A 16,793-nucleotide genomic window follows, 5' to 3' on the forward strand; every position below is an offset into this window, starting at 1 on the left:
ATATACAGCAGTGTTTTTTTAAGGTATATGGATATTTTAAAAATGAACTAAAATCACTGATGGCTTGGGCTGAGTTTCTTTATTAACATTGGCAAAGCCTGATAAATCACAAAATGCGTGCATCTCTTTTCCCTTTGTCTCTTTCCTTCCTTCCCACAAGAGAAGTTGACTGCCCCTCTTTTCTGAGGAAGTGCATTACAGAAGGCACTGCTGTCTTTTTTATAACTTGGATATTAGGAATTGTTAAGAGTCACTGCCTGAAAGATGTGAACTAATTTGAACAAACAAGCCAAGACATCTGGTTACATAATATCAAGTGATAGAATCCTTTTTGAACTAACATTATTTTCGTGTTGCTTTCTTCCTCTGTTTTGACAACAGTGCTAATCCCAGCAGTGACATATAGACCGGAAAGTCTGTGTCAACAGTGCCCTATGAAGGGCTTCCCCAGACTGAGTAAAGGGACAGCTGCTAAGCTACAGAAACTCCTTTTAGTTCTGGGAAGTGATTTGTAATGTAGGAAGACTGACATAGGGTACCGACCTGACCAAGCCCCTGGCTGTAGACACAGACGGTCAAAACCGAAAGGATCCCTAGGATGATCTGGTTGAGTATTTTCCACTGCATGGTGCTCAGACCTGCGTATTTGAGTCCCCTGGGGATGCTTATTAAAAATGCAACTTCTGGGGGCGCCTGGGTGGCTCAGTCGTTAAGCGTCTGCCTTTGGCTCTGGTCATGATCCCAGGGTACTGGGATCTAGCCCCGCATTGGGCTCCCTGCTCAGCGGGGAGCCCGCTTCTCCCTCTCCCATTCCCCCTGCTTGTGTACCTTCTCTCGCTGCGTCTCTCTCTGTCAAATAAATAAATCTTTAAAAAAAATAAAATGCAACTTCTGTCTGACCACTAAAGCAAGGCAAGGTCCTGGTTTGGATCCTGGATCAGGAGGAAAGAAATAAAGGACATCATTAGAATAATTTGCATATCTTTAATATGGGCTATGTATTACATAAGTGCTTTTATCAATGTTAAATTGTCTCAGTGCAATAATTGTACTGTGGTTTGAAAGATCCTTGTTCTTGAGAGACATGCTAAAATATTCAGAGGCAAAGGGGCATGATACCTACACCTTCCAAGTGTTCAGTAAAAAGCATGAGGGGTGTGTGTGTGCAGGAGAGAAAGCGTATGTGGCAAAATGTTAATTAAATCCAGGCCAATGAGGGTGTATGGGAGTTGTTTTTCTTGCAATTTTTCTATAAGTTGGAAAAAATTAACTTTTAAAATGCAGTTTCCTCGGTCCTTACCAAACCATAATTTCTGTGGGTGGTGCCCAAGAATCTATTTTAACAAGTTCCCCAGATGATTAAATCAAGCACGTTAAAGTTTTATATAAGTCTTTGGTTTAAAAAGTCTCATTTTAATCACTATGTCTTTCTTAGCAGCTTAATTACTAAGCATACATTCTTCCAGTTTGATCTGATCTTAATCTAGTGCTTAATGCTTAATACATAAATCCCCATCCAGATGTTTATAAATCTTTAGAAGGGAGTACGCCACTTCAGAGGAGTTTCAGGAACACTTAAGCCTGGCCATAAAATAGACCAGAGATAGAAGCTATCCTAGGTGAGATACAGTCAGCAATCGGAAGGTGGTTTATGTTCTGTCAGTATGCTGTGAAGTTGTGAGTGATGTGCATTTGCCCCCTAAGACTTGCTTACACCATAAATGCAGCCCGACTGCTATAGTATTTGCAGTGAAAAGGAGAAGAAAGCAATATCAGTATTTGATGAGTCATCTCTCTAGCATGGCTGATTATACATGAGTGTTTATTACTTTTCCATGTGAGGGACGTTCCTCTCTAGCTGATCAGACATCTGCTGGGGCTTATAAATATCCTCCCCACGCTCCAGAAGGACCTCTCTGGAGTTCACTAGGGAAGAAGAGTTAGAGGAAAAGGAAGGAATTGGGATACAAGGAAGGCCTTCTAATATCGTGAGAGATTTTTTGAAGTTGAACTGGGATAGGAAGAAGGGAGCATGGCTGTGCCTTTTGCCCTCCAGGAAGGAAGTAGGAAGTCATAGGGTAGGAGGTGAAGTGATTTCCTCTGGTGGCCACTAGGTGGTAGCATCAGCCTAGGTCAGCTTGATGATTATTCGGGTTGATTCCCGTATTGAGCCACCTGTGGTTCCTTTGTAGGGTTTAGTCCAAGATGAGGTGTTAATAAATCAGGATTGCTTTCTTTTTTTTTTAACTGGAACTTGTGCTCTTGAGTTAGAGGTCTAAATTGTTATTTTTGAAAAAAGGATATGAAATAAACTTAAACACTTTCTTTTAAAATGACCAAAGTGGAATTGAGTTGCTTTCTGACTTTGTTTAATGGAGAAGGGTATAGTGCTCTCCTTCATTTCTGTCTGTGGTTCATGGGCTTGTGAAAGAACAGAGTTCCCCAGGTCTGCGTGTAGACTTTTTTTTTTTTTTAAAGATTTTATTTATTTATTTGACAGAGACACAGCGAGAGGGGGAACACAAGCAGGGGGAGTGGGAGAGGGAGAAGCAGGCTTCCCGCTGAGCAGGGAGCCCGATGCGGGGCTCAGTCCCCGGACCCTGGGATCATGACCTGAGCCGAAGGCAGTCGCTTAACGACTGAGCCACGCAGGCGCCCCTGCGTGTAGACTCTTAGGAAATAAAGCATCACCTCTCCCCCGTCCCAAGCTCCAGGGCAGACAGGAAGCCCAGAAGGGACAGTGGTTGAAGCCTTGTTATGCAGCCCTACCCACGAGGGCTCTGGTGTCCTGCGTGCCCCAGATGGCCACACCCCAGGCAGTGTGTTCCTGCTCTGGGACCGGAGTCTGTAGAGCAGCTGATAGGTACGTTACACATCTCTTGTATCTTTTAACCTTAGCCGTCTTTATTAAAAATTTAAGAAACAGAATATCTGTATATCTGTAAGGTATTTAAAATCAGGATTGCCTACAAAATCCAGAATCTAATCGGCACCTGATGGATTAGAAGCTTAGCATTATTAATAAAACGCCTTTTATTGGGTACCTGCTATGTGTCTCACATCGTGTAGGCACTTTACACGTGCTAACCCTAACCCTCGTGGTATGCATTGGGCCCCTACTGTGGCCCAAGTGAGATGTGGCCTCTTCCTTTGTGTCGGATGAGAACCATAGTCACAGTAGAACCTCTGTTGTGCAGAATAGATACTGAAGCCATTAACTGATTGATTGATTTTGTTTTTAAAAATGAAGAACAAGCTTGGCTTCCATATCATGAAATGCATCAGTTGCAGCCATAATCACTTGGGGTCGGGGAGGCCTGTGTGTTCCTGGTTGGGTTGTGGCTTTGTTTAGAATGAAGAGGCTTATAAAGGAAGCCATAGAAAGCCCGAGTTCCCCAATTGCTGTGGTACAGGAAACAGGGCAGTCAGTCAGCACCCATTGTCTTTACCCGATTGTTTAAGATAGAATTTCAAGACAATCTGAAAACACATGGTTCAATTACATGGTTATTCAGCGTGAGGCTTGCTCTTATCAAGGTTTGCTTTAGGAACAATTGTGGGAAGAACAGTTCTGAGACTTCCATGAAATTCCTCTTTAAGACATTGTCATTAGGTTTCAAGCCCCTTTACATAGAGAGGTGGATGTGTCCCTTCTGGGTTGCTGATGTCCCCTGTCAGCTGGCTACAGGACTGTGCCGGGAAGCACCATTAATCATGGTCAAGTTAATAAGTCCCACTGGTAGCCAAGCTTGTGCCAGCTACGAAGAGCTGCTCGGGTGAGGGGCAGTTTGAAGATCAGTGCCTGTGATGAGCACGTCAGTCCACCGTGCTTCTCTTGGAAACTCTTGACTGACATCACCTTTGGCTTTTTCCATCCAGAGTCATGGCGTGAGGAGCTCTTCGTTTGAGCTGTTCTGAGGAACGGCCCTCTTGTTTCACGCACGCGCCCTCAGTGAATGGCTCAGGTTCCGTGGGACCTGTATTCTGAGTGTGACCGTCCGAAAGACATCCTGAGGTTCCCTAAAAACCCACTCTTCGGGCCATTGACTGCCTGGCCCTGCCTTTGAGGGCTTCCCAAAGGGAAAGTCATTCAGTGTCACACCCCACAATGCTGAATCACCATCTATGGATGTGGCCAGGACAGGCTCTTTTTTGTTTGTTTGTTTCTTTTTTTTGGAAAGCACCCCAGGTAATACTGCTGTGCACCTCCCACTAAGAAGCACACTCAGAATGATTCTATTGTATCTTAAAAAAAAAAAATTATAGCCCACCTGAAATTCATAGACAAAGATTAAACAATCAGTTTGACATTTTAAATGCAATGTGGTTCAAGTATTACGGAACACATTTGTTGTCTTTTGATCACTTTTGGCATTACTCAGAAAACGCATCCCTGCTTCTGATGACATTTTTGTTGGAAAGGGCAAGGTGGAGGTGGTGGGGTGGGTGGAATTGTGTAAGTGACAGAATGAGTTTTCTTCCACTGCTGGTCCCAGGGACTTCTGTTATTAATATTTGAGATTTTCCCGTCCCTGACTGCAGGAGGATGGAGGTATGTCTGAGCTCCTTCAGTAGGAGAAGGGGCCAAGGGCACTGTTTTCTCCTGGAGCCTCCACCTCCTTTGTGGTTTAGCTTCCTGCTGATCAGCTGTGCCTCCATGGTTCCCTGAGGCTTGATTCTCAGGCTCCAGTCTGCCTTGTCCTCACCCCTTCCTTGCTACTGATTCCCAAATCCGGATCTCTGGCCCTGCCTGACACTGAGTGCTGCAACTTGTTCCTCACCGTGTGGACCCTGGATCAGAGGCTGTGTTCCATGCAGACTGTAGGGCCTCACTCAGCCCTGCTTGAATCCTAGTTTGCATCTGATCAAGATCCCCAAGGGGTCTCGTGTGTCCACGTTACAGTGTGAGGAGCCCTGGTCTACGGGATGTCCCCACCCTCATTCCATCCTCCTTCCTGCTCCCACTAACCCGTTAGTCTGTCAGGTAGCACTGTTTTTTGGGGGTTTTGTTGTTTTTAAGATTTTATTTATTTATCAGAGAGAGAGACAGCAAGAGAGGGAACACAAGCAGGGGGAGTGGGAGAGGGAGGAGCAGGCTTCCCGCTGAGCAGGGAGCCCGATGCGGGGCTCAATCCCGGGACCCTGGGATCATGACCTGAGCCAAAGGTAGACACTTAACTGACTGAGCCACCCAGGCACCCCAGGTAGCGCTGTTTTTCCCGTGCTTCGTTTTTCATTTCATTCTTCCTTGTACTGATTTGTTCAGCTGTTTATTGGCTGCCTACCAGAGGCAGGTGCTGGGAGATGCAGTGAGCGAAACCAGACGGGCTCCTGCCCTGTGAAGCTTCTAGTGGCAGAAGCAGACATTAGATACATCATCAGCTATAGCTGGGGAATTACAACCAGCAGAGCATCGTAGAGGAGAGCTTGTACCACAGATACAGAGTAGTTAGGGACACCAGGGAAGGCTCGGCTGAGGAAGTGACGCCTGTGCTGGGTCCTGAGGCCTGAAGAGGAGCAGAAAGAACTTTCTAGGCAGAGGGAATAGCACATGCAAAAGCCCAGCTCATCATAGAAAGTTTACAGAGAATTAATGGAAAGAACATTAAATTGCACTGAAGTCCTTCGTCTTTATCTGTTCTTCCATCCAGCCTCGTTAGATTTACACCTTGTCCATTCCCTAAGCCGAGGAGCTAGCCCAGACCTGTGGCTGTCCTGCCTGCACGCTGCGACCGTGTGCTCGGTTGCACACTTCCTCGGTCTTTTTTAGTCTACCGTTCTACAATTACATTCGCTGGGAAAACCTCTTTCCTCACCATTCCCTGAATACACACCATAGTTGGATTTTAAACTAACTCCCTCTGCATACACGTGTTACTTTAAGTGAACCTGATATTGAAATAGATAGAAAAGTACACAGGTATAGAGCTTGATGAAGCTTCACAAAGTAAATACACCAGTATCATCAATACCCAGATCAATAGATAGAGTATTATCAGCATCCCAGAAGACTCCCGTCACACACACACACAAACACCCACCCCTCATCACTTCACACAGTGGTAACCATGCTTCTGTCCTCTATTAGCATTGATCAGTTTTGCCTGTTTCTGCACTTTATGTAAATGGGTTCATGATGTCGGTAATCTGGTGTATCTGGCAGCTTTTGTTCAACATAACATTAGAAGAATCCATTCGTTTTTGGCCTAATGGTCGTTCATTTATTTCCTTTGCTGTATAGTTGTGTGTGGTAGGACTCTACCATAATTTCCCCATTCTCTTGATGGGCATTGGAGTCTTTTCCAGTTTGGGGCTATTATAAAAATGCTCATGCATGTCTTTTAGTGGATAGATCTAAATTTTTCTGTTGGGAATATGCCTAGGAGTGGAATTACATCACAGAGTATACATATGTTCAGTTCTAGTAAATACTGCCAAACAGTTTTCCAAAACAGTTGTGCTAGTTTTCATTCTTACCAGCAGTGCCTTTAAGTTCCAGTTGGTGCACTCTGTGGCCGACACTTGGTTTTGTCAGGTTTCATTGTGGCCACTCTGGTGGGTATGTGGTACTATTACTTTGTGGGTTTTAATTTGCATTTTTTTGACAACTAATGTGGTTCCCATTTTCTACCAGATTGCTTGGTTTTTCTCATATTGATTTGCAGGAGCTCTTTATATATTCTTTGTATACACATATTGCAAGTGTCCATGTGGGTTGTCTTTACTTTTAAGTGGTGTCTTTTAATGAATATAAGTTATTTAACATAGTTTATTTTACCAATAAGTGTCTTCGTATTTAGATCAATTTTTATACCACATTTAGTTCTGTCAAAAAATAAAAAATAGGAGTAGAATACACAAATATATATATTTTTAAAAGTATAAAAAATTAAAAGCCTGGGAAATATAAATTAGATTTAGACCAGGGAGATAAAACACACAAATAACCCATATAATTCTATTAACATGTTATAATTGAGCAATAAATTTTGCTTAGAGGCACTTAGAAGTCAAAACTCAAATGGAAACATGGTGTGTTATCTGGTTCTCATTTATCTGTGAGTTCTTCAGTTTATGAGGGTCAAAGCAGGCAAGGGATGGGTTGACTGTGAGGAGCATCCACATGTAACGGGTAATTTGCACGTTAGAGAGCTAACAGGTATACCTTCTGTTACAGGTTATTCAGCGATAGTTATGACCTCCCGGTTACGTGCGTTGGGTGGAAGAATTAATAACATACGCACCTCAGAATTACCCAAAGAGAAAACTCGATCCGAAGTCGTCTGCAGCATCCGCTTTCTAGATGGCTTGGTACAGACCTTTAAAGCTAATGTAAGTTCTCCAAATTTAATTTTTTTCTGAATTAATGCCACTAAGAAATAATTTTTCTTCATTTTATAAACCAAGAGATGAAAACTACTTTAAAATGAAAGCTTGGGGGGCGGGGCGCTGGGTGGCTCAGTTGGTTAAGCGTCTAACTCTTAATTTCAGCTCAGGTCATGATCTCAGGGTCCTGGGATCGAGCCCCGCATTGGGCTCCACACTCAGCACGGAGTCTGCTTGTCCCTCTCCTTCTGCTCCTCCCTCTGCTCGTGTTCTCTCTCTCTCTTTCTCTCTCTCTCCCATAAATAAATAAACTCTTAAAAAAATAAAATAAAATGAAAGCAAGAGATCTCAGATCTTGTATGTTGAGATTGGACTGGAAATAACCCTAAAAACTTTGCCCACGTTCTTGTTCACCTGGAGTGTCTTCCGGAACCCCTCTTCTTGGTGACACGAACTGAGAGACCCTTTGATGTTACTTCTTCTGTGACATCTTCATTTCTTTAAACCGTGAGCTCCTTGAGGACAGGAATAGTGTCATTTCCCCTGGGCCTGGTCCTGAGCCAGGCACACAGCAGGTGCTTATAACACTCGTGAGGGGATGGGTCCGATCTGGAGGGTGGCGAGACGGTTCCACTCATAGATGGCAGGGCTCAGAGAGAGCCTGGCGTCTCCCACCTCAAGCCCACGACAGAGGCAGGACTGGAAACACGGCTTCCATCTCAGGCCAGCAGTAAGATGCCTGAACCATAGCAGTCCACGCTGCCCTGCCCTACCCCGGGCAGTGCTTAGGCCAATGCCCTCTGCGTATCTCTCACCTCCTCTGGACCGGCTGCCATCATCTGCCCCAGGCTGGAAAGTTCGGTGTGCAAGGAAGGGGTCAGAAAGAGAAGACTGGGTAGGAAACAACTAGGGGGTAACAGAAGGCCACAGGACTGGAAAGGGTAATAATAACTGGCCCCGGGGTCTTCCATCCCACCCCTAAGTTTGCCTCCTGCTGACCCCAGCTCACTATGGCCTTTTTTGGCCAAGAAGCCAGGAGGAGAGGGCGGTTTGCATGAAGTCACAGCATGGTGGGTGCTCCGAAAAGGTCACAGGTGTCTCTTCCAGAGGCTGTAAACTGACAGTATATGACTGGCTCCTTTGTCGGTTTGGGAGCTCTTCCTTTGCTATTTATCTTCTTCCTGACAAGAATGTGAATGTTTATCCAACAAATGTTTCCTGAGCACCTACTATGTGCCAGGCTTCATGCTGGGTATAATGAATACAGCAGTGAATGAAACGGCGAGGTGTCTGGCCTTTCAAAGCTCACATCCTAATGTGAAGAAATGGACCATAAAGAAATGTATACTTTGTAAGGCAGTATGTGCTTAGAAGAAAAATAAAGTGGGATGAGGAGGGTAGAGAGTGCCAGAGCAGGACAGGGGCGGGGCTGTCTTGCTACAGAAGTGATCAGGGAAAACCTCACCTAAAGGAAGTGAGGGCAAGAACCATGTGATTCTCTGGAGGGGAGGCACATTCCAGGTAAAAAAATAGCAGTGCAAAGGTCCTGAGGCAGGATCCCACTCAGTGTAGTTGCAGAACAGTATGGAAGCTAGTTTGTCTGGAGTGGAATGAGCAAGGGGGAGAGTAGCAAGAGAGGTCAGAGGTAATTGGTGTCAGGTAGACAGGGAGACTGTGGCGAGCCTTATAGGTCATCCCGAGGGCACTGGCTTTATTCTGAGGGAGGCAGAGGGCATTGGTAGGTCTGGGCAGAGACCTTACATGATCTGACTCAAGTACCATTCTGGATGCTCTGTCAGCGTAGACTCTGGGGGGCAAGGGCTAAGGGACTATTATAACAGCCCAGGGGAAAGGAGGAGCAGGGTTGGACAGTGTGGTGGTAATGTGAAAGTAGTAGCTAAGAGTAAACCAAGTCTGAAACTGTTTTTGAAGGCAGAGGTTGTGGGGTTTGCTGACAGATGGAATTTGGGATGTGAAAGAGGCCTCATGGTGACTCTCAAGTTGGCCTGGGCAACTGGCAAGACGGAGTTGCATTTGACAGAGATGGGAACAGCGGTAAGCAGGGCAGGTTTGGGGTTCTGTTGTGGACACGTTGAGTTTGAGGTGCCTGTTACTCATCCACATAGAGACGGTGATCACTGTACAAATGAGAAGGGTCTGGGCTGGGATACACATGGGGGGCTTACTAGGGTGGAGATGGTATTGCAAGCTACGAAACTGGATGAGGTCACCTGAGAAGCGAGGACACAGAAGGAGCGAACAAGGTTCAGTTTTGAAAGGTCTGAGAGACAAGAAACAGGCACTCCAGGAGATGGGGACAGACTATCCTGGGAGGGAGGAGAATCCCAGGTAAGAAGTTCCTGAAGGAGGAGTGATGAGCCCCGTAAACAGGGATAAGGATAGCGCCTGCCCAGAGTGATGATCCTGGAACACAGCCTGGCATTCAGCAGGTGCCCTGTCATTCCTGGTCGTGAACACCATTGTTCATGTGTTGCTTCCCCAAGCCTCCAGCAGTCGGGTCAAAGCTGACTCACATTGAACTTGAATCTGAGGGTCTGGTGGCAGCTTAAATCCCATTCGCTTTAGATTTTCTACTTGTAGGGATCATTGGCACCAACTCCGGAGTCTACACCACCATCTCGTGAGCTGGAGGGGGCCTCATCAGGAAGGTGGCCTGGGCATCAGCTGTTCTTAGCCTGGCCCAAGGAGCAAGCCGGTCATGGACAGTGACCTGGCGCAGCCAAGATGACCTCTCATTGGTGGGGAACTGGGCTGGGAGGCTTGTTCTTTATAAATGTGTCCTTTAGTATATTTAAGTTCCTTTTGAGAACTGGGAAAGTTGGGCAGAATATACTAGAATGGGTGATTTTCACACTCTAAAGGGGATATGCAGTGCGGTGGGGACATGCAGGCTTTGGCAGCCAACAGACTGGAGTCAGGCAGGTGGACAGACCATCCCAGGGCCTCTCTTTGCTCACAGCCAAGGGGATGCTGGTGATGACTTCACAAGTAGCTACAGAGATTAGAGATTATATATAAAAAGTACACATAGTATCACATCTGGCTTGTTGTGGATGTTCAGTAGTTATTTACATTTTAAATATAAAATCCTGTAGAAATTTTAACAAGGGGAACTGATCGCTCTTTGACGCACCAGGAGAGTATCTCCTAACTTGGACTATGCGGACCGGGCCATCTTTTCTACACTCTGATGATCCCTCTGTGAAGGAAGCTGTTCTGGGTAGAGGAAGTAGCAGGTGCAGGGCCCTAGGGCAGGAAGGGGGGATATGTTCAGGGAAATGGGCATGTCTCATGTTCCCACACTTATGACCAAACAATACAATATCCCACCAAAGAAGAGGCTGCAGAAGGGGGCCTGACAGCTCCCTAATTCTCCTCTTTCTGGTCCCTGTGGCCTGTTTCCAGGTACATTATCTGCTCTCAAGCACTCAGAAAAGGAGCTGTCTTTTGCTTGTCCTATATAGTCTATTTCTGCGTCTTATTGTCCTTAAGTCATATGGTTTGGTTCACAGGATTCCTGAGAAGTCGGCCTGATAAAGGAGAATTTGCGAGTTCACAGAGGCACCATGCTGTCTACCTCCTTTGTGTCTTTGTGCCAGGCCCTGTGCTTAAAATGCCTTTTCTTAATTTCACCTGGAGGGGAGCGGTGCCACTCAGCCCTGTCGCCCCCCAAGACCAGGTCCGCAGCTGCTTCCACTTGTCTGTGTTGTCCTCTGTGCGTTTATCGTGCCCTGAGTATTCCAGCATTTGACACATACCACGTTCCGGCCACTGCTTCCACACCTGGCCTCTCTAGCACACGTCCTGTGGCTCTGTCCCCACGCCCAGCACTGAGTGGTGATGGTGGCTGAGTCCTGCTCTGGACGTGAAGGGTGCTTGAATGTCTCCACTGGCTTCTCACTTCAGATGGCGGGGAGCAGAGAGGCAGATAATCCCCCTGGGTGTCACATACCAAGTCACTTTGAGGGTGTTTAGGATGGCATTTTCATGTGCTTAGCCATCTTCCTTCACACTGTTAGTAGAGTTGTTGCCTGTATACACTTCCGTCACTCCCAAGGCGCCAACAAACTGGTGTGGGATTAGCATTTTGCTGTGGATAATCCATGGGTAGGTCATGGAAAGTTTACTCTCATTGTGGTATCTTCATTTTCCATTTCAGACATCACTTGGGAATCTCAGCTAAGGGGAAGGAAGAGGTCTTAGAAAATGAAACCATGCCGTCTTAAATCGTACATATGTGATTCTTCTTAGCCCTACTTCCCATATGTACCATGTGACTTCTTCTTTTTTTTTTAAAGATTTTATTTATTTATTTGAGAGAGAGAGAATGAGAGAGCACATGAGAGGGGGGAGGGTCAGAGGCAGAAGCAGACTTCCCGCAGAGCAGGGAGCCTGATGCGGGACTCGATCCCGGGACTCCAGGATCATGACCTGAGCCGAAGGCAGTCGCTTAACCAACTGAGCCGCCCAGGCGCCCCTGTACCATGTGACTTCTTGACATGACATTTATTAAAGCATTTCTTACTGTGAGGTATGAGTGTGCATAAAATCTCTAAATGTTTTAACTCCTTTTTTGCCCACAATACTTTTTTAAAAAGATTTATTTATTGGGGCACCTGGGTAGCTCAGTTGATTAAGCATCAACACTTGTTTGTTTTTTTTAAAGATTTTATTTATTTATTTGACAGAGACACAGCGAGAGAGGGAACACAAGCAGGGGGAGTGGGAGAGGGAGAAGCAGGCTTCCCGTTGAGCAGGGAGCCCGATGCGGGGCTTGATCCCAGGCCCAGGCACCCCAAGCGTCAATTCTTGTTAATCCTTTAAAAAAAGGGGCGCCTGGGTGGCTCAGTCATTAGGTGTCTGCCTTTGGCTCAGGTCATGGTCCCAGGGTCCTGGGATCGAGCCCCGCATGGGGCTCCCTGCTCAGCGGGAAGCCTGCTTCTCCCTCTCCAACTCCCCCTGCTTGTGTTCCCTCTTTCGCTGTCTCTCTCTCCATCAAATAAATAAATAAAATCTTTAAAAAAAAAAAAAAGATTTATTTGAGAGGGAGAGAGCACATGTGTGTGAGCAGGGGGAGGGGCAGAGGGAGAGGGAGAGAATCCTCAAGCAGACTCCACACTGAGTGTGGAGCCTGATGCGGGGCTCAGTCCCAGGACCCTGAGATCAAGACCTGAGCCAAAAACAAGAGTTGGCTGCCTAACTGACTGAGCCACCCAGGCGCCCCTATAATAAAGACGTGTTTAACTATCAGTTCTTGATTCATTTTAAACATTTGCCTACTAGACACTTTTTTTTTTTCCCTAGAAACAAGATACCGGTCAAGTTCTTCTGGATATGGCATACAACCACTTGGGTGTGACTGAAAAGGAGTATTTTGGTTTGCAGCATGGCGATGACTCAGTAGACTCTCTTGTGAGTACCATCCCTTTAAGACATGCTGGACTCCTGCATGGTTTGATCTTATAGCTTATGTTTTCTTACCCAACAGAGATGGCTGGAATCAAGCAAACCCATCAGGAAGCAGTTAAAAGGTGAGTGTGACCTTCTCATTTCAGTTGAACACGGGGTGTTAGTATATCCTAGCCCATTTCTCTCCTCTAACCATCAGTGTGCTTGTAACATCTGGGACCTGGATTCCAGGTGGTCCAGGCGATGTGAGTGAGCCGACTTCCCCCTGTCTGACTTCTCAGTGAGCAGAGATGCTTCCAGATGAGCCCTCACCAGCTGTGAGCAGGAAAGGGAAAGGTAAAAGAAGGCAGCCAAGAGCCCAGGAACCTACTTTCTTCTTACAAGGGAAGGAGGATGGCCTTTCTTAGCCCAGTGTGAGAGTCAAGGTGGGAAAGACACGTGCATACACACATACACACGCACGCACGCATGCACGCACGCACGCACTCACACTCCCTCCCCCTGGAGCCTAAGGCATAGGTAGGTAATATCACAGATAAAACATACTGCTCCCCAGCCATGAGTGGGCCCCAGTGCCATATTGTAACTCCCAGTTAGGAAGGGCTTCACAGCATGCCCTGCCCCACCCTCTGCCCAGATCTGTTCTCAGCCTGGTTTTCCCGCATTGCACTCTGTGCTCCCCTTTATGCACCTGCTGCCCCAGACAAACCTTACTGACCTGCCAGCCTGCACACATTCCTCTGTGCCTGCCCTCAGTCTGTTCCTTCTGTTTGGAATGCTTTTCCCTCTTCCCTATATCCAAATCTTGTTGTTCTTCCTAGCCACTCAGACTCGCATCTCTTCTATTAGAAGCCATGCCTCTTACCCTCCCTTACATTTGTTGTAACTCTCCTTCATCTCATAGTTGCCTGCCTTAATCTTCCTTGGAAACTGCAAGCTCCTTCAGGGAACAGTGCTTGCCACATTTTCTCTGCATTCCTTACCATGCACCCCCTCCATAGGAGGTGGCCAGTGAATGGCTGAGGGGTAAACAGCACGTGGATTTCACACAAGTGGACACACACGTATGCTACCTCCCCCCACCTGTCCCAGCACCTGGATGGGAAGGAGTAGAGACAAGGAACCATGGTCGTTCACTTGGAGGCCCTCACGTGGAGCCTGGGCCTCCAAGCCCTTACCTCCCATAGCAGTCAGAACTACCTACCCATGGGGAGCTGCAGAGCCACTGTGCAGATAAATACCTGCCCCCCATTTGAATTCTCAGAGCACTGAGTCCATAGACTATAGTTATAGTCACTAACTCATTCATTCAGGAGATGTGTCCTGAGCTCAGATTTTGGCAGCGCACTGGGCTAAGCTCTGGGAATCTGGTCCAAATCAGATTTGGACCCCGCCCTCAAGGAGCTGACAGCCAAGTGTGGGGATGTAGATGATGAGAGTGATGGTTCTAGGCTAGTTCTGAGCATATGATGGGATGCTCTGGGTGCACAAAGACATCCTGAGACATACAGTGACAAGTTATGGTGAGCAGCGGAGCTGAAAGGATATCCCAAGGCAGTGGGAAGACTGAGCTGTCCCCTGCCGTGCAGGTGGTCAGACTGTACCAAGTTACAGCGCCACCCACTGGTACCCAGGCAACTGTACAGAGGTACATTCATAGGCGCACACACGCCCCTCATATCTTTGACGCTGACGGAGGGTACTAAAGAGAGGAAGGGTGAGGTCGGCAGATCCGTGGCAGGATCAGTGAGGAGCAGGGTGGAGAAGGTTTGAGTTTCAGAAGCAGCAAAGTGCTGAGCACATAGACAGGGCCAGTGAACATTTACTGAGTAATGGAGAGGGGTAAAGTTGACCTGAAGAAGAGCACGGAATCTTAGCAACACAGTCTGATCTCCTGTTGCCATATCCAGGAAAAGAAATGGGCTAATTTTATCTCTACAAGCAAATTGACTCTTGGTATCGTTGCATAAAGCCATATTTGAGTATGTTAATTGTGTAATATTTGCTAGTATGTTCATCACTTTGGGAATTCACTGTGCATTAAAAGTATGAACTGTTTCCCAGTATCAAAATGATTGAGATGGGGCATAGCGGAATCAAAAACCTCAGTGCTTGAGTTCTGGTTTGGTCATCAGCCCTGCAACTGAAGGCAAGGCTCTATGCCTGTTGGCTTATCTGTAAAACAGCCCATCAAGATCAGCCTAACCTGCTTATTATCATGGTGACGTTTAAGTTCAAGAATGTATGTGAAAATGTTTGGGAAAAGTATAAAGTCGCTATCTTTGTGGGATTATTTCTTTATGAATGCTGTATAATCTGTTGATTTAAGGATTTTTAAAATTCCTGATACAGGTAAGGAGTGCATTGTTTGAACACAGCCCTAAGTTAAACCTGTAGTAGGGAGGGGATAGTACCTCATTCTGTTGCAAAATATCTGACTTTGCAGACTTGGAGATTTCTAAACAATGATCTTGTGCACTCCTTTTTTGAAATTAGTCCGTTTATTGATGAAAAAAGCTGTGGTCTGGTGAAAGAAATGCATCACTTACGGGAGAGTAGCCGCTTACCTGCATTGACTTTTTTAAAAGGAAAACTTAAATTTGTTTTTGAAAAATGTTGTAGGAGGTTTCCCCTGTACTCTGCATTTTCGAGTAAGATTTTTTATACCTGATCCCAACACACTACAGGAAGAACAAACCAGGTAATAACATTTTTTTAAAGTTTCCTTTGTAGTATATAAAAATGGGTAACCACTAAAAATGTACTCTTTATCTTATCACTGTGGCCGTACACTTCTTTGGGTATAACCACACCAGCGGTTATGAAACAAGTAAAAATCAGAGGGGTACATACTGAAATTTTCATCAGCTAATTAATTGTCTGGGGCCTACTTACTTCCTTATTTGGTGCCATTTGGAACCCACTGCGTCATCCACCTCCTCCTACCTCTCCCACCACCCCAACCCCTCCTGCCCATTGAGCCTGCGGGCACCCAAAGAAAGCACTTGTTCATTTGCTATGCGGGCAGGGGTTTGGGAGACCAGTTTGCTGAGACGGTCGTGTCATCAAATAACACGATATCTCTGTGGGGCTAGAACGGAGGCTCTTTAGGATAACAAGAGGTGTCTGAACTGAGCATTCTCCACCAGATCCCCAGTTGGTAGAAATAGAAAGGAATGCAAGCTGGAGCAGCTTCTCTCCTGGGTGAATCAGGCCGTGCAGGCAAAATGTGAGCCAGATAAGGGAAAGAGAGCCGAGATAGGATTGTTTACCCCTCAGGGCTTGGCGTAGGTCCTGGCCCTTGTTTCTGGGTGGGGAACAGGGTTTGGAATGGAGGGGGCGGGCACAGGAAGGTTGTTGCTGTTTGAACAGCGACCCTGCCTCGAATTTCTCTCCTCCATGGCAACGTTGAGCCCTTTTATTAATGATATGTTTATTTTTCATAGGGAGGGAAACTTCCAGAGGTTTTTTTCTCTATCAGAAAAAAAACAAAACAAAACTTAATGGATGTTCAGGAATATTGACTCCTGTGTTCATTGTGCCCATGAAGCCATCACCAAGAAGGTGACATTAACTCAGGCGTTGAATATTGTTTTTGTTTTGCTTTGTTTTGTTTTTGAAGGTAATCACAGGATGACATTTTAACTTTTAGTTACGTTTATTTAAAGGCTAAATATTAGTCTGTTATTCTGTTTTGCCCTCTTTGTGCACCTCTTCCCTCCACAATAGCAGACATCAGAGATTTGACTGTGTTTACTGTTCAGTTGAATTTTAAGCCAGAGTGAGAGATGTCCGTGGGGCTCATTGGGCTACCATGGGAAGTTCACATGATGTTTTGAGTTTTCCCCATAATGGTTCCTCATGCCGGTGGACTAAGGGGTTAGTGCAACAGCTCAGCTCCTGAGCGGATGGACCCAGGGGGCGACATCTATAGAAATCACCCTACCAGAGTTCCCCCAGGCCATTACAAAATATCAAGTTCTGTTCAAGGGATGCTTTAAAAACGTTATGATAAGAGTGTGTGTGGGTACACGTGT

At 46.1% G+C, this 16,793-nt stretch overlaps 1 protein-coding gene across 2 annotated transcripts in view; it reads left to right on the plus strand.

Annotated features, from left to right (window-relative positions):
- The window catches only part of PTPN3 (protein tyrosine phosphatase non-receptor type 3), a 104,797-nt gene that overhangs the window by 23,209 nt on the left and 64,795 nt on the right, over positions 1 to 16,793 (plus strand). Inside the window, exons 2-5 of one of the 2 annotated variants that reach the window (XM_035016113.1) lie at positions 7,178 to 7,332; positions 12,652 to 12,759; positions 12,836 to 12,878; positions 15,379 to 15,457. In XM_035016113.1, the coding sequence (XP_034872004.1) occupies positions 7,195 to 7,332; positions 12,652 to 12,759; positions 12,836 to 12,878; positions 15,379 to 15,457 (368 nt within the window). In that variant the 5' untranslated portion in view covers positions 7,178 to 7,194. Of the gene's footprint in view, positions 1 to 7,177; positions 7,333 to 12,651; positions 12,760 to 12,835; positions 12,879 to 15,378; positions 15,458 to 16,793 lie in introns of those variants that run through there. The other variant, XM_035016114.1, reaches the window with a different exon arrangement.

Source organism: Mirounga leonina, unplaced genomic scaffold, assembly GCF_011800145.1.
Source record: "Mirounga leonina isolate KUSES-001 unplaced genomic scaffold, KU_Mleo_1.0 Mir_170, whole genome shotgun sequence".
NCBI lineage: Eukaryota > Metazoa > Chordata > Mammalia > Carnivora > Phocidae > Mirounga > Mirounga leonina.